This window comes from Quercus lobata, chromosome 3 (genome assembly GCF_001633185.2).
Source record: "Quercus lobata isolate SW786 chromosome 3, ValleyOak3.0 Primary Assembly, whole genome shotgun sequence".
NCBI classification, from domain to species: Eukaryota; Viridiplantae; Streptophyta; class Magnoliopsida; order Fagales; family Fagaceae; genus Quercus; species Quercus lobata.
The window spans coordinates 4,479,508-4,507,256 of NC_044906.1; the positions used below are offsets into that span (position 1 = coordinate 4,479,508).

The following is a 27,749-nucleotide window of genomic DNA, read 5'->3' on the forward strand; positions in this document are numbered from 1 at the left end:
TTTGTACTAAAGAATTATGAAATTGCCATTGGAAATTGAGTTTTGGAAACTGAAAACACCTAAAATATGATTTCAGTTTCCATAACTCATAACTCAAAAATCAGATAATTGAGTGATGGAAACAAAAACCAAACAAACTTCTCAGTAGTGGGTCCCACAATTTTTGAGTTATGGATGATGGAAATAACAAATCCAAACAACCCCTAATTTAGTGTATCTTATTTATTTTTTATTTTTTTAAATTGTAGTCTGTTACTTTTATTATCAAATCATAATTTTGGTCCTTGTACATTTGTCATACATTTTTTTTTTGAAAACTACATTTGTCATACATTTAGTTGTGTTAACTTCTTCCGTTAACTTTCAAATTAAGAATCCCTCAACAATTAATTGTATCAATTTAACCCCTTAACTAAAATCAAATACTTTTTTTTTTAATTTAACTTTTTTTTTGGGTGAAAGTTGAAGGCCTAAACTGATACAGTTAATAGTTGAGACTTAAGAGACGATTTATTGATACAATTGCAAGGAAACGTGTATGGATGAAATTAAAATTACCCAATTAGAGGACCAAAAAGAGTAGCTTGGCAAATTTTTTTTTTTTCCATTCTCACTAAACGACTTGTAGCATGGACTATAAATAAATAAATAAAAAACACTCTCTCCCTCAAAAACCCAAAACCCTATAGAGAATCTCAGCCATGGCGGACCAAGAGCTCGATCCCTCGGACCCTTCGTGCCTTCACCTGGTCTCAGCTTTCCTCGCCATGGATTCCACCGAATCCTTAATCTCCTTGTCCCGGTAGGGCCTAAATTTCCGGCACCAGCGTATTTTAGCAAACTGTGGTGCACGTGGCTAACGTGCGGCGCCACCCATGTTCCTATTCTAATAATATTGTGTTGGTTTTTTTTGGTTGAATTGTAGGGTATGCGGTGGAGGGTCGGTTACTGAGGGAGTACAGAGGTTCATTTGGGACCATTGCTTAAGCAAAGCTGTAAAAAAAAAAAACTCTATACTTTATTTTCTATGCATTTGTATGCAAAGTTTTACGTTGATATTGTATTTATGTGTTTATAAATGAGTTTTTGTGACTTGAGTTTTGATTTCTGTAATGGGTTTTAAGACTTGGTGGCTTAGTTGTTAGTATGTGGATTGAATTTTAGGTGTTAACCTTTGTTTGGTTGCAAACTGTATAACTTCTATTTGATGCATTTGAATATAACTGTTTTGCATTTATGTGCTTATTTTTATGAGTTTTTATGACTTGGGTTTTGATATGTGTAATGGGTTTTAGAACTTGGTGGCTTAATTGTTAGCAAGAATGCTGAAAAAGTGGATGGGTTTTAGGTGTGTTAAGCTTTATTTGTTTTCTGCAAATGTGGGGAAAAGAAATGAACATAATTTGGGGCAAGAATGCTTTTTCCTGCCCTTTCACAAAGAAATTTAAATGTCAGTTTTTAAAGCTTTATTTAGGAAAATTGATGAAGATTTGTGAGGTTAGATTGGTTTCTAGTTCTACTTTCTTAGTGGAGAATTGGATTTAAAACTTCAAGTAGAGGCAAGGAAGTAGCTTTAAAAATTTGAAGAAATTGGGTTTTCCATGTTTTTCTGAACCCTGTTTTCAAAGACAAAGACGGTTTTGTATGTACTGTTTTTGCATGAATGGGATTAGTACAGCAGAAGTTTTACTTTCATGTCTTCAATTAAAAAAAAAAAAAAAAAAAATCCTTGTTGTGCATTTTCTAAGCTGCAATCAAATCCTTTGTATGCATTGTTTCTCTATTATAAATTTGGTTCAGTCAAATGGTCAATGCAGGCTGAAAACTTTCATGCTCCATACTTGAAGAATTTCCTGAAGAAGCTTATTGCTGAAATAGAGCTGAACCATGATCTTGTTTTGGATGAATTATATGAACAATATGCTTATTACATGGCATCATTGAAGGTACGGCTGGTCAATGGAGGAGTTATTTAACTTTGTTGTCATTTGAATTATTTGCGCGTGTTATTCTCTAAGAACTTACATGCTTGAATGGGTTTGACAAGATCTTTTTTTTCCCCTCTAGGATGATAATGTGGTCAAAGGAAGAATCTGCAAATGCATTTCATTTCTTTTTCCTGCTGGTAATAATTCTCAATCATGTTATTTTGGTATAAAGTCTATAGTTTAGTTGCATTAACTTAGATTTGGGTGGATAATTTGGTACTTCTAGGTTCTTCTCAATTACCAAGTTGTCCTAACTCAGGGAAACTGGTGGTCCCACTACGGTGTTCTCTCAACATGCTTGACGGAGATACTGGGTATGCTTCATTAATGATATCTCTGTCTTGTAGGTGATATCTGCAAAACTAAAATTGTTGATGAATTTTTTGATTAGACCAATTGAGTATAAACAATTATCAAACTTCAAGATCTGTGAAAAGCATATTCAATTATAGTGAATTTGGGCTTGCCCTGTCATTTAGCGCTTTCTCTTTTTATCACTTTGCATCTGTCAGAATTATAAGGAGATCTGTTTGTAAATCCTTTGTGAGAAATCACAAATTAGGCAATGAATTCCCGTTAGTTGTGTTTATTAAACTGCTGGGTAGAAGGGTCATTTGCTGTTTAGGAGAAAAAAAAAATAATCAGGCAGCTGATTAAGAGCCTGTGTACAGTGGATTAGCCTCCTTTTGGTTAAAGGAATGAAATGGGTTGTTTCGCTCTCTCTCTCTCTCTCTCTCTCGCTCTCTTTTAATTGGGGGGGGGGGGTTTAATGGATCAAATGGTCTTGCCTTTTCTATTCAGTTATATGAACACTTGAACAGTCACTATTCCTTAGAATTATTAGTACAGTTTTTAGCAATTCAATGAAAGCATTGACGGGTTTGTCACTACGGCAGGTCTCAATTAAAGTTTCCTAATCCGATTGTTTGTTCATGGCCCATGCATGATGTCAAGGTCATTAATCCAGCTCAGCTACCATAAAGCAGGTCCTAAGTCCTAGAACTATGCATGCATAGAGGCCTCTTTATTTATTTATTTAAAGGACAAAGTTTTCCTTAAAACTGGCTTGAAGGACTCTTCTACAATCCATTATGAGGCAATTCATGTGGCCATCCTCATTTATTTTAATTACATGACCTTTTAAGTCATTTGGCTAAGTCAAATGGCAATTAAATAAAAACACATGTGGGTGGCCATTTAAAGCACAATGTAGCAGCTTGGACAAATTTTCCTCCAAATTGGTTTGGTGAAAAATTGTTTACTTTATTTATTGAAAATAATAGTTCTATAGAGTTTGTCAATCCGATGGTTTGGTGTCTTTCATATGATCATATCAGATCTGTTAGTAATTACCCATGATTAGTATTTTTCATTTTGTGACGCTTCCGGGGAACAATTATTATATATTCGTATGGTTCTGATTTTCTTTGAAGCTATCACAAGCTTGAAAGTAATTGTTGGTAAGAGTGAGTTTGTGCCAGTTGGTGAGGTTGGGAATTTGGCTACTTTGGCTTGTATTTTATGTTGTAAGGTTGGCTGTTTGCCCATGTCTTATTTGGATATGCCCTTGGGGGCTCATTATAAGGATTCTTCGATTTGAAACCCTATTATTGAAAGGATATAGAAAAAGCTTTCAAGTTGGAAGCGGTTATATTTGTCAAAAGGGGTAGACTTACTTTATTGAAGAGTACTTTATCAAGTCTTCCCACTTATTATTTATCTTTTTTTACTATTTCACAATATATGGTGGACAGATTAGAAAGGATTTAGAGGAATTTCCTTCGGGTGAGATCTACTGATGTTTTTAAATTTTCGCTTGTTGCTTGGGAAAAGGTTGTGTGGCCAGTGGAGGCAGGTGGTTTGGGGATCCGGAAGATTGGGCTGTTTAACCAAGCTTTACTTGGGAAGTGACTCTAGCGGTTTGGGAATGAGGTCACACGTTTATGGAGGCAGGTTATAGCCTCCAAATATGGGGAGGCTAGTGGTGGATGGTATACTAGTGTTGTTAGAAGAACATGTGGAGGTGACATGTAGAAGAACATTAGGAAGGGGGCTGAGAGTTTCTTTGGTCATGTGTTGTATGCGGCGGGTGAGGGTATTTGTATTCGATTCTGGCATGACCCTTGGAGTAGCTCTATTTCTTTGAAAGATTTATATCTAGAAATGTTTTCTTATGCTGTGGATAAAGAAGCTAGGATTTCTGATATGGTTGATATTGCACTTGATGGGGGTGGTAGAAGCTAGAACTTACTTTTCGGTCGTGAATTTCAGGACTGGGAGATGGCGATTTTTTATGATTTCTTTGTGCATATCTCATCCAAATTACCTGGGGGGGGGGGTGATGATACCATGATATGGCAATTGAATTGTAGTGGTTTTTTGATGTGCTCTCTTTCTATTATTCATTGCTGGAAGCTCTGTTGGTGTCTTTTCCCTGGAAGAGCATTTGGTGTGTTAAGGTATCTAAAAGGGTGGCTTTTTTTCTTATGGACAGCTGCTAGGGGTGGGATTCTCACAATTGACAAACTTGTTAAGAAGAATTTGCCTCTTGTTAATTGGTGTTGCCTATGTTGATGCGAAGAGGAAACTGTGGATCATTTATTGCTCCATTGTAAGTTTGCTCATACCTCGTGGAGTGAATTCTTTCTATAGTTTGGGGTTCAATGGGTGATGCCAAAGATTGTTGTTTCTCTTCTCTCTACATGGTGGAATTTGTTGGGGATTCATTCTTCAAATGTTTGGAATATGGTACCGGCGTGGCTTATGTGGTTAACCTGGAAGGAATGCAATGCTCGAACTTTTGAGGAAATTGAGAGACATGTAGATGTTTGAAGTCTTTGCCACTTAGGACTTTGTTTGAGTGGCCTTGTATTTGGAGTTTTGCGCATTGTACTTTTTATCAATAAAGATGTTATTACCTATCAAAAAAAAAAAAAAAGATTATAAGAGTTGTTTCATTTATTTTTATTAACGTTTCAGACTAATCTAAAATTAGAAACTGCTTGGTTTATGCAGTTGTGCACTTTGGCCCTCAAGTCTTTTCTTATCAGAGTTCATACTTTCTTTTCCAGGATTATTCTCAAATAAATCTTGCTTTGAGGTAAGGTCTCTATTCAAGAATCTGTCTGTTCTATTTCAAATTACAAATTTTTGCTGTACATTTATAGATTCATGAATGATCTAGAAATGAGTTTCTGTATTGGATGCACTTGTAATACTAAATCTCTGAGATTGTGGTTCCATTTTGCTCAATCCTTGTTGTCAAATAAGGGACCTGGGTTAAAATTCCACTTATACCAAAAACAAACCAATTGGTGTCTCTTGGCCTAAAGATAAAGAGCAATTATCATAGAGTGCTATAAGTGTCAAATCTTATCATATCTAAAAGAAAATAAAAAACTATGAGATTATCATTTAAGTAATGTTCTTGTCAATACATCATGTGAAGATTTATTTTTCCAATCCAAACATAGTTTTCCCCTAGTTTTTCGCTTTTAATGTGTAAGTTAAACTGCATTAATCTTTGTCTATTTAGCCCCCCCCCCCCCCCCCCCAAAAAAAAAAACACTTGTATTTGCCTTTTTTTTCATGGCATGTTAATTTTTTTTCTCATATTGCTTGTCTTGTATAAATGTAGAGTTCTTATCAGTTGATTCTCTCTCTCTCTCTCTCTCTCTATTTGTTTGGCCCAATACTTCAAAAACAGCTTGGTTCAGGTGTTGGTTTGGTTGGCATTTGTCTTGCCCATGTGGAAGCCTCCAAGGTATGTTTTCAAAAATTAAATCTCGTTGGAAAAAAAGAACCATCTGTTTTTAGTTTTTACAATGGTTTTATGACATAATAATCTGCTAATCTGCTGAAATTGGATTCTTTATGATGGAAATTCTGAGATTTTAGTTTCTTCCTTCAAAGCCTGAGTGACTGAAAACCTATGAAACATGCTGGTTGCCAAGCTTGTTTGTTTCTTTCTCTCCAAGTTCTGGGGGTAATTTTTGTCCCTCTGATCCATGAGAAGACTTATTTTACCAATGCATTATCTAAAAATTGTAAATGGTTAATCACCCTTGAAAATTTTATGTTTGATACATACAGGTTGCACTAAGTGATGGTGACCTGTCAACTCTGATGAACATGAAGCTTAATTTGGAGTCGAACAATTTCAGCATTGAAACCAATAGACAAAAAAGAACTGAAGATTCAAATACTGTGAGTGTTGGTCACAATGAATCAAATACCTTATCATATTGATCACATAGGAATTGATTTAAATCAGTAGTAGCTGAAAAACCTGAAACACTATAAATCTCAGATAGAATGCATTCATCTGCCTTGGGAATCTGCATCAGAAAATGAGCTCCAAGACTTCATGCCAGATGTTATGTGAGTATTTATGTGTTTTTTGTGACTTATTGCTCTTTGCACATCGTACCATTTACCAATATCCATGTCAAATAGATGACAAATTTGATCAGATGATTATGCCAACTTTTGATTCCATGGTGGGAGATCAAGTTGCCAAACACTGCGATTTAATATGTTCAATTGTTAGCCTATTTGATGCTTAATCAGTGCTACTTCCCTCCTTGTTCTCCAGTTTGGGCGCAGATGTAATATATGATCCAGCATGCCTCCCATATCTTGTTCGACTACTCGCCATTCTTTTGAACAAGAAGATACCATCACCTACAAAGCAGAATGACAGTTGCCAGGGTTCTTTGTTGGATAGTAAAAGTATGGATGGTAAATTTAATGGTTCTCTTCAAGGGAATGCTAATGCTAATGATAATGGCAATGGATTTGATGCTAATGGAGGCAAAATAATATGTAATGGCACTTCAAATACTGGGTCAAGGAAAGGTCCCGTGGCTTATATTGCTTCTGTTATTCGCAATATTGACACATTCAATCATTTTCTCTCTCTAGTGGACCAGGCAAACATTACCATTACAGACCTCACTGAAACACACAAACCACTCAATCTGCTGCCTTACATGCAGTCATATGATAGATCCAATGTGCGGCTATTTGTTCTCTCATGCAAATAACTTTGTGTGTGTCGTGTTTCCATTTTATTCAGAGCCTCGTACACTCTATTTTTATTTTTTAAAAATAGCTGCTACAGTGACATTATAACTAGCTTTTGGCATTTTCTAGTCATGCGAAAAAAATTTGTTGTATTCTGAGTTGCAACCATGTTAGACTTGTAAGATACCAATATCCTAATCCTAGGATATATATATATATATATATATATATATATATATATATAAAAGGAGAGTTGTGTTTGGTTTTATTTGTGGTGCAATGTGGCTGTAATCACTTTGTTACTCCTAAACACATATATGGGCTAAAGAATGAGGTATTTTGGTTTCTTTGTTCTAAAATGCATATTGCTAAGCTAATGGGCTGAAGAATTGAGGGCTTTTTTTGGTCTTTTTATTTTCGTACTTTTTAAACTTATAATATTGGATATTTCAAATGCTGTTTATAGTCACTTGATTTTGCTTTTAGCGTCCACTTGATAAACTCTTTAGAAGTAATTTTGTTGTAAATAAATTATTGGCCATCGTACTAAATGAATAGAAAAAATAAATTTTAAATTAAATAATAATTTGATAGAATCATTATATTGTTTATTATTCTCCAATGGTGATTTACATGTGTGCCTCAAAACTAATATCCAAAACAAGTGTCCTAATAAGAGCAGGAGATCTATAACCAAAAAAAAAGAGCGGGAGATCTTGTCTTGTTCATTACTGTTCCATCACCCAAAGACAAGACACTCAGCCTTGGTAGATGTGTTTAATGACATGGGATGGGAATGATATTTTTTTTGGATGAACCGGATGAGTATGATATTTGTCATAAAGGAAATGCTTTCTGCACTAATGCTTTGCAAAAGTTTGTGAACAGGGTTGATATTCACTGTTGATTTGACAAAAAAAGAATTAACAAAAGTAATCAACACAAGGTTTGCAAATAGCATCACCCTATATTCAAATCTTATCAATGGAAAGTAGAAAAGAGTGGATTACAAGCAGATATTTCCATATTAGAAAAGATTGCTGTGTTTGCCAATACACATCAAGGCTGGTGGGGAAGGATGCTACAGCTATACCTATAATTTGATGTTTTAATCATTACTGGTTGGTGACTTTTTTAATGCAAAATAGAAAAATAGTTTGTGGAGGAAAATAGACTTGATTGGACATTTGCTATGAGGAAAACAGAAATGGGACTAAAAAAATAAGCTAACCTTTAATTATTTTAATTGAGGAAGTTGCTGAAAACTGGTAAGTAAGTTGAACTTGAAATAGTCTTTGGAACTTATCACTTTTCATGTCTAGAAAATTGTTCATGTAAGAATAACTTAGCCAATTATATAGATCCAAAAAAAAAAAAAAAAAAAAAAAGCAAAAACTCTATGCTTTATAAAACCCTGAATTAAAAAAATAATACATGCTGACCAAGGCTAGCAATACTTGAAGTTTTGGTTAAAATTAAAATATTTTCTGAAAATTATTTAAAATTTAAAATCAAAGTTGAATCGTATGTTTTGTTTGATTATATATTCAGAAAACTCTTTCTAAAACTTATTTTCAAATATGAAAAATTAAATTATATATTTTTTATAACCAGAAAATAAAAAATATTGTTTTTTAAAACAAATTTCTACATGTAGTATCTGCTCAATGAGTATTATCTATTTATGAATTAAAAAAAAAAAAATAGATCAAGGAATTGGAGTAGTTATTAGAATTATTTTTATTTTTTTTAAAGAGAGTTTCAACCTATGGCGTCCGCTTCTAATGATAGCACTTTATTATCAGATCAAGACGCCAATCAATTTTTAGTGTGGGTGTGAATTGAATTTCAAATCTCTTATTCAACTATTAGAGAATTTATTAAAGATCTCTTATTAAAATTCTTTTATTCAGGAGTAATATTCCTCTTTTTTTTTTAAAGAGTAGCCATCTCTATGTCCAAGAGTGGCACTTCTCAACATAAATGTTTGGCCATTCAGAATCAAATCACCTTGTTTCTCAATTATCAAAGTCAAATCACCTTTTTTCTCAATTATCAAAAAATAAAATAAAATTCATTATGTATAATTTTTTTCCTATTAAGAAAATGTGGTAGCATTTTTGTATTAAACAATTAAACTGAATAAATATTGGTAACTTAAATATAAAGATGAAGAGTTAATATGGAAGATAAATAGTTAGTTAAATTTATAATCTCTCATTAATAAGGAGAGAGACTCTTTTATTATTTATAAGTGTGGTGATCAATGGGTTGAAAACTTCAAATGTATTGGAGCAGATTTTGAATTAGATGTTTATACGCAATTTTTATTACAGAAAATGAAAATCACCTTGTTTCTCAATTATCAAATTATCAAAAAATAAAATAAAACTCATTATGTATAATTTTTTCCTATTAGGAAAATGTGGTAGTATTTTCGTATTAAACAATTAAAATGAATAAATATTGGTGACTTAAATATAAAGATGGAGAGTTAGTATGGAAGATAAATTTTTAGTCAAATGTATAATCTCTCATTACTAAGGAGAGAGACTCTTTTATTATTTATAAGTGTAGTGATCAATGGGTTGAAAACTTGAAACGTATTGGAGCAGATATTGAATTAGATATTTATACAGAAATTTTATTATAGAAAATGAAGAGTCATTCACCCACTTTTTGGATATATTTACAACTTGTACAGACATTGTTCTAACTAGACAAAACCGACCTTAAACTGAGAGCTTGATTATCTTTGAAGAAAGAGTGCGCTTCATTCTTGTGTTGTGTAATGTATTTAGACATAACCAATATGTCTAAATACATGGGTCCTAGTCTAAAAATTCTTACTAATAATTATGTCTTTTTATTTTTGTGATAACCTACTAATAGTTATGTCTAAATACATGAGATTGGGACCTGCTCTAAACACTCTTAACTAATAGTTACCTGGCTATTTAATAATTACCCAGAGAATAAAACTACATTTATAACAATTTTCAAAAACTTAGGTGGCAAGTGTGGTTGATGGATAAAAAGGTGATGTAATACTTGTTAAAACCAGTAACATTTTGCCACATAGGAATAGCGGAACAGGATATGATTCTGACAAAACATTTTATATTATTTTGCAACTCTTCTGTGTGAAAGCATGTCTTCATGTTATTAGACGAAAATTAACCGGAGATAGAAACCGAGATTCCTGCTGGCATTACATTGTTAAAAATACAAATTTTTTTGCATAAGAATCCAAAGGTTGCAAAAGCCCCACAAGCAATAAACTCTCGTGTTTACTTTAAGAAGAGAACCATTGCGTATAGCACAAAAAGCCATATTTTTTATAACCGAAACCAATATTTATTATTATTATTATTTCTCTCACAGAGTTCAAAATTGTCTGCAACACACAAACCAACCACAGAGAAATACCATCATCATCATCATCAAGAAGAAAATGTCAGAGCAAAAGGAAGAGATGGAGGAGGTGGAGGTGATTCACTCATGGTCTGCTCCAAGATCACTCAGTACCTGCCTCATGTACTCTTTTGCCCAGGTTGGTTTGGTTTGGTTTGCTTTTCACTCACATTTTTGTTATTCTTTCAGATTCACTCTCTGCTTGGTTGCTTAGAAAGGAAGTCAATGCAGTGATTTTTTGTTGTTGAGCTGGAAGCTGGGTTTTCTTTAATGGGGTTTCGTTTAGGCCTTCTCTCAACTGCCCAACTCTTTTTTTTTGGGTGTTGGGTTCCCTTGTGCACTAGACAATTGGGTTTGACTTTGTTTTGAATTTGATTGTGTGTGTTTTTTTAGTGAAACAAAAGGTGGGTTTTGAGTACAAAATCTTTGTTTTTTGACATCTGGGTTCAGTATGGTTAAATAGCTCACTGATTAAAGAAATCAAAAATCCATTTTCTTTTAATGCAAAATTGACATTTGTGATAAGCAATATTTTTAAGTTGACTGGCATGAAATTGATGTTTTAAGAATTTGAGGTAATTTGAATTGAGTTATGAACTTTCTATTGTCAATATTGAAGTGATTTAGAATACATTTTGATTTTCACCATAATAAATAAGAAGAAGAATACATATTGATTTTAACCAACAGCTGAACAATTAAAAAAAAAAAAAAAAAAAATCTATGTTGTTCTATTGATATTGCATTCTCTCTTCTTCGTTTCTGATTATTCATCTTGATGTAGAATATTATACATGAATGAATAGGACTGGTTAGTTATGGTAGTTACTATGAGAGGGCTTTGTGAGCGCATTTTATCCTAATGTCATTTAGGCCCTGATGGATAGCTGACATTTTGTAATTCTGTTTCTTGCTTCTGAAAAATTAGAACATGTTTTCTTCTGTATTAATGTAATTTATTTATTCATGGTGTTATGTGCTTTGTTGAAGAGAGATGACATGGAAGTGCTTGATGAACCACTCTATGCATTTTTCCTACGGACTACAGGCATTGATAGGCCGTACAAGGAAGAGCTACTCTCCAAAATGGTATGTTAATGAAACACTATACATTTGTCCTGGGCTGAGTGGTCTATGTGCATCAAATAATTTGTTATGACCGAAAAAAAATAAAAGATAATTTAGTCAATTCGAGGTAACTAGCCTCCCAAACTTGAGAGAAAGAATAGACTTTTTGAGTTAATTTTCTGCTTAATTCTTATTAATGTATTCAACATACATAAATAGCCAAGGATGAGATAAACTCATCAACAAATCCTAAAATATAGGAACCAATTCCAAAATATAGGAACCAATACTATCCTAAAACATAGGAATTAATTTGAATACAAATAAATAACAATACTAATCTATTTAGGAAGCTTTATTCTATTACTAAACTAAATTCAAATATTTTATCCTGGGTTATAAAATTCCCTTCTCCTTCAAGATGAATCTTGTCCTCAAGATTCTGAAACATGGAAATAGATGCTTGCTCACACCATATCCTTCTCCCCCAATTGGAGAAAACTCGATCTCGAATTTTAAAGAGTTGAAGGATGAGAATTCGAACCATGGATACTTGCACCAATTCTTTAACCATTTTTGTGAACAAAAAAGCCTTGATTTTCGCATCTTTGAACTCATCCAAAATGACAAATTCAATGTGTGAAATTAGACTAGGCTTATTCGAAATCACTAGAAGATCCCTTTGATCTATCTTTTCCACTTCATTAATCCTTTGATCTTCAGATGCTTATAGTGGGGGCATCCTCCAACATATTACTCTCTAGAATTATTGGTGATGCTTGGAGTACATTACCCTGATTCTCCAAAATTTTATGGGATCCGTGAACTTTTGATTGTTCTTTGATTTCCAAAATTACACTAGATTGTTTATCTAAGAAATCTATTAGTTGATCCTTCAAAGCTTGCATCCTTGCTATGCTTTTGGACATGTCCTTGAGAATCTCTAACATTCTGTTGACATGCTCTGACATTGTTTGTTGTTCCTTGGGATCGAAACTTTGATATGGGTTAGACATGATGAACTTTGAGCTTCATGCAAAAACTGATTTTTACAAAGGGTTTTTTTTTTTTTTTTGGGAACGGTTGTGGGGATTGTTGTGGTTTTTTAGCAAATGGGCCGGGTGACGTTTTGGGAGTAATGGGTCAGGTTGGGAAAAAAGGGGTTGGTTTGATGTGGAGATGACCAAGTGGAAACACAGTGAATGGTGGGTTTGACAGATTTTTTTGTAAATTATGTTTTGGCCTTTTTTTATGGAAATGTGGATTGAAATGCTCTAATACCAAATGTTACTATTCAAAAAAAAAAAGATAATTTAGGGTGCGTTTGTTTTGGGGAAAATGATTTCAGGAAATCATTTTCCCCCAAACCCGCGTGTTTGGCAGCAACGGAAAATGAAATTTTTCGGAAAATCATTTCCTGTTGACCAAAATTTACTCCTTTGACCCGGAAATGATTTTACACTCTCATTTTCACTTCAAATCATTTCCGGAAAGAGAGAGAGAGAGAGAGAGAAGAGAGAGCCCAGATCAGAGAGAGAGAGGAAGAAGAGACTTCGCCGGCAACCACAGACCAAGCTCCAGTCGGACGATCGCACCGTGCCGATCGTCGATCGCGCCGCTTGTCGGTCGCAGCACCGCGCCGCTTGATCTCGCCTCCAATCTCGTCGCTCGATCTCGCCTCCGATCTCGTCCTTCGATCTTGCCTCCAATCTCGCCTCCACCGTGCGATCTCATCTTCTCCTCCGCCGTGCGATCTCAATTTGACCGGATTTGATGAATTTTTTTGCTGAGTTTTGTTTCTTTTGTGAATGAGTGTGAAATTGATTCATTATCCGCATGTTTACAACTGAGGAAGTGTATGGAAAATTGGGTGGCTTGGCTATGTAAAGCATTTTCTGTAAAAATGTTTGAACGAACCAAACACCGGAATTGATTTTCTGTAAAACGATTTCCAAGATAGCCAAACAGCATGAATACATTTTCCTTTTCCGGAAATTAGCATTTCCAGAAAATATGTATTTTCCGGAAAGCATTTTACAAGAACCAAACACACCTTTAGTTAATTCGAGGTGACTAGCCTCCTAAACTTGAGAAAGAGAATATAATTTTTGGATTAATTTTCTGTTTAGTTCTTATTAATGCATTCAACGAACAAAAAAATGATGAGATAAACTCATTAACAAATCCTAAAACATAGGAACAATCCTATCTTAAAAAGAAATGCTATATCCACAACATTTTCACAATGCTATGTCCAAGGAATGAAATGGAATGGAATATAATGATCATAAGAGAATGGAAAGGAAAGGAATTGAATAGAATGTATTTAAGCAAGAGAAAGGAATGGAAAAGAATGAAACGGAATGAAATTTAGTAACCTTGATTGGATGTTTTAAAATAAGGGAATGAAAATAAATAGAATGTAAGTAATCTTGTTTGAAAGTAACATAGAGGGAATGAAATAGAATCATTTTATGACTATATTACTATTAGACCCCTATTTTAAAATAAAAGGTTGAATATATAGCGGTATTTTGGGAGTTTATTTAAAAAATTCATTAAATCTAATTTCATTTCCTTCCATTTCTCTCAATTTCGGGGGGAATGAAAATTTGAAGTTTTAAGAGAATTGAGAGGAATGAGTGTTCTCTTCTACCTGTTTCATTCCCTCCCACTTAAACTCTCAAACAAGGGAATGAACTTTCCAACCTCTCTATTAAAACTTCAAAACAAGAGAAGGGAAAAATACTTTAAAATTATTCTTTTCATTCATTTATATTCCAAAATTATTCTAAAATTTTAAGTTATGGATTTAAATTAGAATCAATAACTATTTGTCACATATGATTTGTTGTGAAAATGTTATGGACATAGCACACCTATCCTAAAACATAGGAATTAATTTGAATACAAATAAATAACAATACTAATTTATCTTCTTCTCCCCCCCAAAAAAAAAAAAAAAAACTATTTTATCTAAGAATCTTTATTCTATCACTAAAGTATGTCAAACTAAGTGTTATTTCTCAACGTTAAATTCTTTTAGTTAAAAGGTCAAAGACGGGACAAGTTGATGTTTAGATAGGAGTTTTCCTGATCTCTGTCATTCTACTTTAGGTTGGATCATGTTATTTAACTTATTTTCTTTATTTGGGTTATAATGATTTATGACAGCTCTTCCTTCATTTGCTTATCTATTGGTGTGTTGCGTCTTAATATCTTTACATTTAGAATGTCCTCAATTACATTTAGATATTGTCATTTATTCTCATTATATATTGTGTTCTCTCTTCTCTTACATTCAAGTTAAATTAATGTTGTTTGATTGGAGTAGGAATCTGATGGAAATAAGATCGTTAAAGAGGTCATTTTTGGCCCAGGAAGAAAGAAGTACCGGTTTTGTAAGGTAAACAACAAGCTTTTCCATTTTTTTTTCCCTGAAGAATACAAATAATAAAAATAGAGAACTGTTATAAAAAAAATAAATTAGTAAAAATAAAGAAACTGAAAATTCAACAAAAGATGTCAACAAAATCAGCAAAATTTTATGATGCTTCCGTAACTAGAGTAGTTCAATATCAAATTCATGATTTTTATAAAATGATCAACAGTCAACACTTTCACTGTTTACAGCATATTGCAAAAGAACGGCTCTATGGTCTGCCGAATGATTTAATGAAGAAAGGAAAGCATTTTATATTGATTCGAAATCCCATTGATATTTTGGTAAGATGCTTGTGTAATTTATTTATTTGTCATTTGCCTCATAATCTGCAAATGATATAAACAAATAGTTCCTTTCATCATATAATTTATGGCCTTGCTCATTCTGATTGCTTATTCCTCCCGCCACTGATAGATATACTGTATGTTCTACCTGGTATGTGTTTTCAGCCATCGTTTGACAAGGTTGTGTCTCCGACCTTTCTTGAGTTAGGTTTGGCAGACCTAGTCTCCATATACAATGAGCTCCGTGAGTTGGGAAGGGCCCCAACAGTCATTGATGCAGCAGATCTTAAGCGTGATCCTGAGGTAATATAGCTATATGACTATGCATGATTTATCATGAAGCAATTTCTCTGCATCAAGTTTAAACATAATTGCACATCGCTTGTGGATTTTACTCATTCTGGAATTCTGTGAGTGCTATTCTAAGCTTTTATGGGAATGGTCCTATGGAGAATGTTAAGCTTATACATATTTAATAGAAATCATGCTTAAACAAGAAAATCCAGGTGGATTATCAAGCTTCGGTATTATTAAATTTGGCTTCAAATAAAAGAAACCTTATTCTTATTTTTGCATGAAGGACTTGCATGTTGTCTATATGCTACAGAACTAAAGTCCTTTGGCAATTCATTCTTTCAAGAAAACCCTTGACTCTGTGATAACCTAAAGAGTACTTTCTAAGTAAGAATTACTTGTCTTACTCATTGGCCATCTATGCAACAATAATAAAGGCATGGAATCTAGTCAGCAACAAAGAATAATTGTGACTTACCTGAAAATATTACGTTTATAAATTTTTACTTCATATTTTATGAGCTGTTAAATGCATTGTATGTGAAAGACAAGAACATGATATTTTCATAATGTTCTCTGGGAATTTATAGTGGAGGATTTCTATGGAAAGAATTTGTAACTTTTATGAATATTATATGGTTTTGTTTTTCAATATGTGAGCTTCTTCCATCTGATATATGAAAAGGCAGAGTTGGCTATATGTGAATGAACAATCTAGATCATATTTAAGACTTGAAAATCAACATGGATTTCTTGCTAAAGCATGGCCTTACATCTTCTATGAGTTTAGACTAATCATATTTGGCATTTTTTCATGTGATGTTAAAAATTATCCCCCCCCACCCCCCCCCCACACAAACACACACAATTCATATATGTATTAAATCATTCCATATGCACATTTTTGCCATTGTACAGTACTTGCTGTTCATTTATTTGTAGAGACCTTAGTTAATCTTTCAGGTCAATATATTCCTATATTTATTTCATGTAAAATGTTATTTATGTTCAGGCTACTTTGCGTGGTCTTTGTGATGACTTGGAAATTCCCTTTCAAGATGCAATGCTCAAGTATGCAAAATCTATTCCCTTTGAGAGTTAAATAGTTTTACACAGTCTACTTTAATTGTTCTTTGTGATCAAAGCTAGATGAACTTCATAAAAGTGATAAAAAGTTGTAAGTTAAACTCATTAAAGCACTCAAACCCTCTTCTTCCTTTTTTTTTTTTTCCTTTTTTTCCCCCATTAAACTAAACTCACGGACATATATTTAATTTAGTCTTAAGTTCCTATCTTATGCAACTTTCTTTTTGGTCTTCCTCTTGTCCATATTCCTTAAGTACTATTCTTTTCATTATTAATATGAAAATTAATTGTTTCTTATAATATTGGGTTCCTTTGGAACTCTATCCATTAGTCCCTCAAACTTTTTGTTTAATGCATCTAGCAAGTTATGGTTATGTTGCATACACATTGACATTGTTAACCCTTTCTTTTCCTCAAATAATGTTTTTTGAATGTGTGCATGATGAGTTACGATTCAATTATTTTCAGATGGGAAGCTGGTCCAAAACCAGTTGATGGCATTTGGGCCCCATGGTGGTATAAAAGTGTACATAAATCGACAGGATTTCAACAATCAAAAAAGTATCCTGTGGTATGTGGTTTGTTGCCTATATTACTGCTACATAAATTTACAAATAAATGAGATTTTCTATGAATTTGTTATAAATTCTTTATAGATTGAGATAGATAAAAGCAACAAAAGCATTAAAATAATATTCAAGCTGATAGATATTTAAAGCTTTGCCATCTGATATTATTGAGCTTATGCGCTAACTAAAAATATTTTTTCAGCCATTTCCTTTTTCTCTCTATGAATTGCTGGAGCAAAGTCTGCCTTTGTACAACTCGCTTAGGCGCCACGTGAAGCAGACTTCATCCCTTATAAAGTCCTCTTTACTTCCTCCTGATCTTCCAGTTCCTGCAAATGAGAAGCTGCTTGCATGGGTTGGTGATGAGATTTTACCCCGTGAGAGTGCAAAGGTACCCATATACTGGTGGACGTTAAGATCTGCTACTCAGTGTATTGAACTTTTAATTTATGTGTAAAAGTGCAAAGATTTTCTAGGTTTCTCATTCTTACTCTGTGATCTGAATTAGGTTTCTGTGTTTGACTCTGTTGTCCAAGGTGGTGATTCTGTTTGGGAGGGTCTTCGAGTTTACAGTGGGAAGATATTTAAGCTTGATGAGCATTTAGACAGGTTAGTGAAAGAAAAGAGAGAAGTTTGACTAAAGGTGATGCATAGTGGTGATGCATTACTAGGATGTACTTCATTTATGGTTCAGACTGATCTAGTATAATATCAATGATGTTTAGTTTTAGCCAATTCAACAAATAAACTAAGTTCATGAATGCTGTATTCAGGATATTAATTTGAAAAGTTTGAATCAATTATGGGCAAAATAGTTAGTGTCTCAATGTCTAAAAAAATATGTTAATGATGCTTTTGTTTTAAGCCAATTTGACAAATGAATTGAAGTTCATAATTCATTTAAGCAGGATTTTAGATAGAAAAGTTATTATGGATGAAGTGATTTGTGTTTCAATCACTTGCTTGCCTTCTCTAAAATTTATATTTCTGTTGGAAAAGGATTTGGGAGCATGAGCAGCTTGTGCCATGTAGAATTCGTTAGAATTATGCATCTTGAATCTTTTCTTTTTTCCAATTTCCTCTCTCTCTCTCTCCCCCTGTATTTTTCTTGGGCATACTCCACAGATGTTTCTCTACTGGCTGCATTATTTGGAAGATAACTTCCTTTTACTCTCATGTAAAAATGTAATGGAACTATAGGTTCTATAAATTCCTTTTCCAAAAGCAATAATCATATACATTTGTATCTTCATCATCCTCATTATGATTATTTTTCTTTGAACTTGTATGAATAGGTAATTTTCCATCTTGAGTCCTGGGCTCCTTCACCAGCAATGCCTAGTGTAATCTTTTATGTGTGGTGTGTTTTTTTTTTTTCCTTTTCTTTTCATTAGGTTGTTTGACTCAGCAAAGGCTTTGGCTTTCATCAATGTTCCAACTCGGGAAGAGGTGAGAGTGTGGGGATGATTATTATTCTATTATGATAATCTGTTTAATGCCTTTACTGCTTCCTTCTGTCATGTAAAATTTATTTTATTGGGTCTTGAGCAAAAGATATTTGCTCACTTTTCTTTTGCATGTAGTTTCCACAAAGTTGCTTCACTCATCCTGGTAATTATTGCAGGTCAAAGAAGCCATCTTCAATACTCTCATTAGGAATGGAATGTTTGATAATGCACACATCCGACTATCTCTGACACGTGGCAAGAAGGTTTATTCTCTCTTGAGAAATGCTAGGGACAACTTTTTCACTACTATCACTTTCACATGAGTCCATAATGGCACCACTTTTATTATGAATCAGAATCACAACATGCCACTTTAACAGTTGTTACACAAGTAGTGAAACATTGTGTCACAAGAACTGTTGTTTTCTCCAAGTGTTGGTGTATTTAGAATTCTTTAAAATCCACATTCATTCTTATTATGGAGTTACCTTTTATTAATCATAAAATTCATAATTCAATGGCACTACCCAACATTTAAAGGTTCAGGCTGGAAGACAGCAATAGTTGAAGGAACCTTAATCCCTAAACTAATGCGCTCCTGTTTTGAAACCTTCACATGGATGACACCTCCTAGAGGCTTCATTAAATGTGCTGATGTGAATATTTGTTACTATCACATATATAAGCTATTTGGTGAACACTTTTCTGTTGCTGGTGATAATTTGTTCATATTGAAAGAATCATGGTGATAATTCTTCGTTAATTATCAACAAAAAAAAAAAAATGATCATATTGAAGCAGGGTGGTGATGGTATTTAAGAACTTGAAGTCAAGAAGTTTTAAGTATCTTCTTTATTTTTGGGTATTGCTTATAAATGCATGCTCATAGGACATTGTAATAATTTCTTCACTTCATGGTTCTATTACAGAAAACCTAACTTATCTTCTTCAGGTTACTTCGGGCATGAGTCCAGCATTCAATCTTTATGGATGCACCTTGATTGGTAAGAGTGAATTCATGGTTCTCTGCAACTACAACAAATACTGCTACGTCAGTTTTGATTTTCCTCTATAAAATTTGCATTTTTGTCCCATATGTACACAACCCTGTATCATTTTGAATTGCTTGAGGTTGCTTTTGTGAGAAACCAAAATTTGTTTAAGCGTTTAGTAAGTTGGTGTTGTATATGTCGTTGTAGAGGAGAAACGGTGAATCATCTCTTCATTATGATGTTGCCCATGCTTAATGGAGTGAAGTGTTTAGGATGTTTGGGGTTTAGTGGGTGATGCCATTGTCAGTTGCAATGCTATTATTTGGTTGGAGGAATTGGTTTAGGACAATCCTCGGTTATATGGAATTTGATGCCAGCTTGCTTAATGTGGATAGTGGAAGCAGAATAGCTGTATATCTGAGGATTTTGAGAGATCTCTTGATCATTTGAAATCCCTGTTGATTCAATAATTATTTGACTGGTCTCAAGCTTAGGGTCTCACACATTGTATTTCCATTTTGGAGTAATACTCTCTTAGAATTTCGACTTGATGCTCTGGTAATTTTTGAAGATGTTTTGTGTTCATCATCTTGAATATAAAGTAGTCTTTATTTTCAATAAAATTCTATGAAGTGTTTTGCATCACTTACTAGGTTTTTTCTAAAGTAGATAAGGGAAGCTAACCACCCAAATTTTTTTTGGGTAGGCAGTATCCTGAAAATTTCAGACCTGCCTCAAAAACATGGAAGTTCTGGTTATCTTCTAGGATTCTAACTGAGATTTGATTAAAAATTTATTTCATTTGACACTTTTTTTATTTTTATTTTTTATGGAATGTATATGTTTCTGTAGTTGGTAAGTGTTGTGGGTGTACGTTTGTTGGTTCCACTTTGAGAAATAGTAAGAAAGTGGGTCGGGTAGTTGATGTACATAGTTGGATCTAAACCCATCAGCTTAAGCTTTTGGGTTGGAGTGGTGTCCTAACATGTATATAAATTGGCTCTTGGTGGCCTCCTTGGGTGTCTCTCCCCTGATAGTAATATTCTGAACTTCTACTATATAGGTTGACTGACAATCTTAGGACCATGCCCTTCTCCCCTAACCTGTCTTACTTTCTCGTGCAGATATGTAAACTTTGGGGAGGATTCATTAAAATTTGAAAAATCTGAAATAGATTTCTTAATCAATGATTTGAACTTTACTTGCAAGTGACAAGCTTGTTGACTGCTCTGATAACTGCTTTAACTACTGAGGAGATACGGAGACCCACCCAGGTTTCTGAAATTTTGAGTTTTGAACATGACTTTTTAGCCTTGGGCATTAGAGACAATTCTTAATCAAGGTTTAGAAACTAAATTCTTATAATGAGCTTCTCTGTGAACTTCCTTGGTGCTATATAGGATCTCTGCAAGTATGAATTAGTATGTTGTCCTGAATTGCATCTGTTTAACATTCTCAATCTGCTATTGGAGCTGGCATTGGGCTTTGGAAGTGTTGAGAATGTGGTTTGCAAGCATGGAACTAGCCATTGTAAATCACTGTTTTCATTAGATATTAGGATTTTTTCCCTTCTCATTTGTTAATTATTGTACAATGATCATTTTTTAATAATAGCATTTGCTGTTACAATACTGTGCTTTCTTATGCTGTACTTATTGTTGCAGTGCTACCTGAATGGAAGCCCCCTGTCTATGATAATACGCATGGTATAACTCTGGTGACTGCTACCACACGTCGTAATTCACCAAATGTAAGATTCTTTTTTTGATAAGTAATTATATTTTTTTTATTTATTAATTTGATAAGTAAAGGTAGTTTTATTATTTGAGAAGTGATTAATTACCACTTATCCCAAAAGTTAAAGTTGTTAGGAAATGGTGAATTAAAATCATTTAACAATTATTCTAACACGTGAAACCAAACTTCCCTTTAATAAATGGGGTCCAACATGTGAGAATTTTTAATATTTTAATTGGGAGGTAAAGTGAAGTCATGGTTTGAACGTTGGATCACTTGCTATGATGCCATGATAAATTTCTTGTCCCAAAAGTTTAAGCTGTTAGGAAATGAATTTAATCATTTAACCATTATTATGACAAGAAAAGTATTTTAGTACACAGGAAGTATACTAACAACTCCTAAAAAATTGCAAGCTGAAATTTAAAAGATCAACGAATTCTATAAAGAGGACTCTATGTGGGATGATATTTTAATTCAAAACATACAAAGTTCTTAGGAGTAAAGCCTTTTGTGAAATTACCTAGAGCTCTACTTCTTCAAATGTTTGGTTATTGTTCCTTTCTCTCCAAAGAATCCACATAAGATATAATGGAATAGCCTTCCAAATTTGATAGCATGAAGCCAGATCATACTTCCTTTGCCAACTAGCAAGCAGATCCATTACTGTCAGGAATTACCCATTTATTCCAGGCCAAGTCTAATTTCCAAAATTCTCTAGCCACCAAATAATGAATAGAAAATGGCCCACTATTTCCACATGTGCCTTACAAATGCAACACCGATCTACTACAATAATTTCTGTCCCACGACAGTTCTCCACTGTCAAAAGCTTCCCCAATGCAGCTGACCAAACAAAGAATGTAACCTTTCTAGTATACTTTGGGCTCCATATACTTTTTCAATGGGAACCCAAGCTTCCAGTTTCCGCTCAAATGTAGAAGATGGAAAATATATTTCCTGTGTCTTATCATCACAAAGTTCAACCAAGATGGTTCCTCGAAAATGTTCCTCATCAAATCTCAGAAAATTATGGCACCAAACCTCTCTCCATAAGAAGACACCCTATCTTAGGAAAATTCTTTACTGCTGACATTGAAGTATTGATTTATGCTTAGCAATTTGGTTATCTTCTGCTACTATTCATTATTTGTTATTCTTAATGGTGGTCCCTAAAGGTGGGAATGAACAAGCATAATTCAAAACTACCAAAGGTTTTATTTGATTGATGCACTTTTGTATTCATGCTACCAACTCTGGATTTTTGGTGTTATCAACAGAATTTGGATTCAAAGATTCACCACAATAACCTCCTCAACAACATACTTGCAAAGGTATTGTCCTATTCTCAACATTTTATTTTTTATATATATATATATAGAGAGAGAGAGAGAGAGAGAGAGCAGAAACTATGATGATATTCAACTATTGTATAAATGGTCATCATCATACTTATAAAAGTGTATGGGGACAAGGAATTCTTTGGGGTTTACCTTATGATCTAATCAATGCTATGGGTGGTATGATTTGATCATCTGTATTCCTAATATAAACCAAAGGGCGGAGAGTTCAATTTTGTATATGATTTCTGAGAGTTTACAGCCCAACTCACTCAGTATATGAGAGCATGGTGAAAACCCATAGTTTTTTGATGGGTACCATGGTAGTATTTGTCACTTTGATTGATGTATTTCTTTTGTATTTTTATTTACACTGATTTTTAGTCTTCTGGTATGGTGCAGATAGAGGGTAATAATGCCAATGCTGATGATGCCATCATGCTTGACAAGGATGGTTATGTATCAGAAACAAATGCTACAAATATTGTAAGCTTATGCATTTTCTACAGTTTCTAATTTCAGATCTGTATGTACATGAGGCAGTCTTACAATCCTATGGCATGTATTTTGAAAGTTATCATTTATCATTTAAACTGAAAAAGACTTGTCTATTTAATTATGCAGTTTTTAGTGAAGAAAGGTCATATTCTGACACCTCATGCTGATTATTGTCTTCCTGGCATAACTCGAGCAACTGTAAGTTGTGTATACTTCCTTTTCCCATTCTAACAATTTTTATTGTGCACCATGAAAATTTGTACTTCCTTCTGTAAAATCTCAAATAGGAAATGAGTATTATGCAAAGAAAATCAATGTATATTGGTCAAAATGAATTTAGCTAAGCTAATCTCAATCTTGTCTGGAAAAGGAAATAATCTATAACTGTATAATTAGAGGGTGACTAGTGAATGCTATCCATTATGATATTGACATGGATGGGGGCAATAAAAGATGTAAATATGATTCACTATAAAAATCAAGTCAACGTGAATTAGGGCATAGTCTTTGTATATTACATGCAGAACAGAAGTTTTTTATGCTATTGGACCCTGAATTCAATTTTTAGTTGTACTTATATTCAGCATGTTATAATTTTTCTATAATTAGAAACTTTGTGAGCATCTCTGTGAGGACAAAAGATAAGTTTTTGGGAGAATCTTACTTCATAGAGTGACATTAACATGTTTCTGAACCGGTTCCACTTGAACTGCATGCTGGCCTTAACCTTTGGTTGCATGACTAGGTGTTGACCTTTTTTTCTTTATTCCTCTTTCCCAAACAGATGAGCTAATAATAATTGAACTGCTGTCCGAAATACATGTATGATTGGTAAATCGTAATATTTTGGCATGACATGACCCATTTGTTTCTGGTTTTGCAGGTCATGGACCTTGTGGTAAAGGAACAGTTGGTCCTAGTGGAACGAAGAATCAGCTTATCAGAATTCCACACTGCAGATGAGGTTTTTATATTAATTTGTTTTTTGGAATCTCTGTTGTGAAATACCCTAAGAAGTTTTGACTAAGAACTTTAGTAATTTAAAAAGAATTTATAGGAACATTTATTTAGGTTATAACAAAATGTCTTGGTATTTTACAAATCAAATATTATTTTTTATTTGATTGTTAATTTTAGCATATCTTGGGACTACGGCTTGGTGGTGTTGTTGATTGTTCATTTTAGTATCAGAAGCATCATGCAAAAAATCACTATGTAGATCATCATTAACTGTTGTTGGACGATTTTCACTAGATTATTGAACTGGCATCAATATTATATTCCTTAAAATGTACAGCATATCTTGATTAATCATGTAGATCATTTTTCTTTTACTTATGTCATGTTAAGTTTTTCCTTTTGTTAGTGTTAAGTTATGATAGTCCTTTCTGCTAAACTGAATGGTGATTTCATTCCCATTAATTGCTCGTTTAATTGTAATGGTTACCTAGTATTGGCATGCAAAGTAATAATGCACACATGCACTGAATGGGAATAAGTCCCATGATTTGATTGGTAAATATGACTTAATTCTCACCAGACACTCAGTTTAATTTTTGCTCTTATGGATGGAATATATGGTCAACTATGAATGGGTTCAAACCCCTTTAATATCTTGTTCATGAACTTTCTTTCTAGTTTAAATCCCTGCCTTCTTTTTTGTTCAAATTTATGTTTTAAGTTTAAGCAAGATCAATACCTTGCAGGTATGGACGACAGGGACAATGGGAGAACTCACACCAGTAAGTACATTTTTTCCTGAAACATTGAAATGTTCTCAAATAAGATCTGGTCATGGGTCACTCACATAATAACTGATGAGATTTTTTTTTGGGTGTATTTCCAACCTATTTGTTAGTGATGGGATTGGATAAGGTCATTTTGAACCCAACCCTATGCCAACCATAGTTTATTTTAAAAATATGGAGTCTAGTGCAGGCTTTTGGTGTACTAAGTAGGCTTTCTGTCTAATTGATGCTCTAGCAGCTCCAATTGCTGTTCTTTTTTTTCTTTTCTTTTTTTAATGAAGGGAATTGCTGTTCACTTGATAGATAAGTTTCATTCTAAAAACAAATTACACCAATGTTGCTCACATAATTTCATTTTATCTTTTACTCTCATTCTTGAACCTTGAAAATTTATTTATTGAAATGAAAATCATGGTAAAGCTTTATATTTTAGTTATCCAAGATAGACTTGCCACTTCATGGGATATGTTAAATTACCAATTTTACCAAAGGTTTAAACTATTAGGATATGGTAAATTTAATCATTTAACTACGTCTAACACTTCCCCTCACATGTGGGCTCAAACTCTCTTATAATAGGTGAGGTCCAATATGTGAGATTTTAAATGGAAGGTAGAGTGGAGGAGACAGGAATCGAACTCAAGATCTCTTACTCTGATACCATGTTAAAATACCGATTATCTTAAAAGCTTAAGCTATTAGGAAATGGTAAAATTAATCATTTAATCACATACTTCTAACAAGATAATCTATCCAAAAAAAGAAAGGCAAAAATATATAATGCCACTTCAAGGGATTATTTGTGCTGGGCCAACAGTGCAAGTGTGCAACACTGCTTTGGCCCTGTGGGGGCATTAGAGGGGATTTTTGGCAAAGCAACAACCAATAATCCTTTTTATGCCCAACCACCAAACAGAAGGTCAAGGCTGGTAAGAAACCTGACAGTTGTCAGTTGAAATTGGATCTTTTCGTCACCCACAGGATTGAGTCGAGTGGTGGGTAAACCCTATACCCATGTACACCCTCAAGTAATTGAGTAGGTTTGGTTGCAATTACTAATGTCCATTGGAATCTACCTTTTATAAAATTTGATTATTTGAGTCACTTGATGTGATACTGCAGAACCTATAGATAGTAAAACTTAATAAGCAAAACAGTGAGAGAACTTGAAATCAAAGATGCTCAAGTTTTGGGTTCTACTGCCAGTTTTCTTTCAATGTTATAATCCTTGCTTCTTCATGTTAAGTGATACATAAATGAAAAAAATTTCCTTTTCCAGGTTGTGAAGATAGATGGACGCATAATTGGCACTGGACAAGTTGGGCCTGTCACTCTAAGAGTGCAAAATGCTTACAAAAAACTGACCGAAGAGTCAGGAGTGCCTATACCAACTTATCATAGGACTTGATTACCATGTTACCAGCAGGTGCATCTTCACTTGTTTCAATATTTTGTCTGACTTGATCTATTATCTAGTTGTCATTTGGGATCTGTGTAATTGTCCATGATGCAAATAAAGTCCCCTTTAGTGTAGCAAATAAAAATTCGGTTCTAGAAAATTTGCTATGTAAGGACCTGGACTTGGCAAACAGGTCAGGTACCAACAAAAAACGGGTTGCTAATCTTATTATCCTCATCCAATTTTTGATTTGATAGGTTAGGTCAACTTGATATGATCCATAATTTTTTAAAAACAATAAATAAATAAGAAACTTGAATGTATTTTTTTTACAAAAGAAAAGAAAAATTGGATACCATGGTCCTAAGTTCAACCTCAGATGCACCTATTATATGTAAAACATTAATAAAGTTAACTAGCATATAAAAATACCTAAATATTTATATTGTTAAGAATGAATATATATATATATATATATATTGATAAGTAATAAAATATAACATGTTAGGTGAAGGAAAATAAGTATTTAGTACAAAACTTTACAATAAACTCACGAAAAACTACTCAATATTAGTTGTGAATGCAATGGTAGAAATATTCGTGTTTATGTATTACACTTTAAGTTGACAAGTAATGTTTTTAGTATTTTCATCGACATTTGACAATATAGAAAATTTAATGTAACTTAGCATATAATGAAAATGGGTCAATAAAAAAATTAAAAGAAAGTCTACCTGGGTGACCCAAGGGTCAATCCAACCCATCCCATCTCTTTAGTGGGCAGAATGCAGGTTGACCTGTTTTTCATGGATTCCCTACCCATACCCATTTTTATCCTCTAGGATGGAGTGAGTAACAGGTTCGGGTGCAATTTTACAAGTCTATAAGAACCAAGTAAAATGTGTACACATACAAACATCAAGGAAAAATAGGAAGGTGGAAGAAATAACATGCATTAGTTGGTCTGAAATTTATACTTATGGTTCAGTTATTTTCAATCATGTTTATTATTCTAAGCACTGCAATTCCTATCATGCCAGATTCTCTTTGTTTGTGCATGCGAATATAAAATGAAGTGTGGGACTCCTGGCCTAAAGTTAAAACAACCTGGAAGTTACTACCAGAAATCTGAACAAAGATTTGAGTATCAATCAATTCGAATTTTGGTATTAACAGGTGCTGTGTAATTAATCTTTCAACTAAATAATTGGGGATCCTAGCATCTAGTCTGCAATGAATAAAGTTCTTGTACCATTGTGTATATACCATGTTTTTTTGTACTGCCTATTACCAAATGCATGGCAATAGTATGCAGCAACAACATTAAATTTATTTAAGCTAAACTACATTTTTAATTGCTGTAATTTGGGCTAGGTTTCAATTACTTAGGCTTACCAAATTATGAGAGGGAAAT

At 33.5% G+C, this 27,749-nt stretch overlaps 1 protein-coding gene across 1 annotated transcript; it reads left to right on the forward strand.

Annotated features, from left to right (window-relative positions):
* The first annotated feature begins 662 nt into the window (after positions 1-662).
* Positions 663-27,699, forward strand: LOC115979418 (branched-chain-amino-acid aminotransferase-like protein 1). Its single transcript, XM_031101449.1, has 30 exons — positions 663-802; positions 926-995; positions 1,818-1,946; positions 2,068-2,125; positions 2,215-2,302; positions 5,004-5,088; positions 5,695-5,751; positions 6,081-6,194; positions 6,298-6,368; positions 6,583-7,003; positions 10,435-10,566; positions 11,418-11,516; positions 14,830-14,901; positions 15,129-15,221; positions 15,390-15,527; positions 16,531-16,589; positions 17,073-17,175; positions 17,376-17,564; positions 17,682-17,782; positions 18,568-18,622; positions 18,798-18,884; positions 19,574-19,625; positions 21,278-21,363; positions 22,631-22,684; positions 23,093-23,176; positions 23,315-23,386; positions 24,072-24,152; positions 24,895-24,930; positions 26,216-26,362; positions 27,376-27,699. The coding sequence occupies exons 1-29, from the start codon at positions 702-704 to the stop codon at positions 26,342-26,344; spliced, it is 2,916 nt and encodes a 971-aa protein (XP_030957309.1). The 5' UTR covers positions 663-701; the 3' UTR covers positions 26,345-26,362; positions 27,376-27,699.
* Positions 27,700-27,749: the final 50 nt, after the last annotated feature.

Excerpts from the sequence above, each read along its gene's own strand:
- LOC115979418 (XM_031101449.1), top strand. The coding sequence starts at position 702 with ATGGCGGACCAAGAGCTCGATCCCTCGGACCCTTCGTGCCTTCACCTG. Across the intron at positions 5,089-5,694 it reads CAAATAAATCTTGCTTTGAG|CTTGGTTCAGGTGTTGGTTT; the intron begins GTAAGGTCTCTA and ends CTTCAAAAACAG. Across the intron at positions 22,685-23,092 it reads TCAACAACATACTTGCAAAG|ATAGAGGGTAATAATGCCAA; the intron begins GTATTGTCCTAT and ends GGTATGGTGCAG.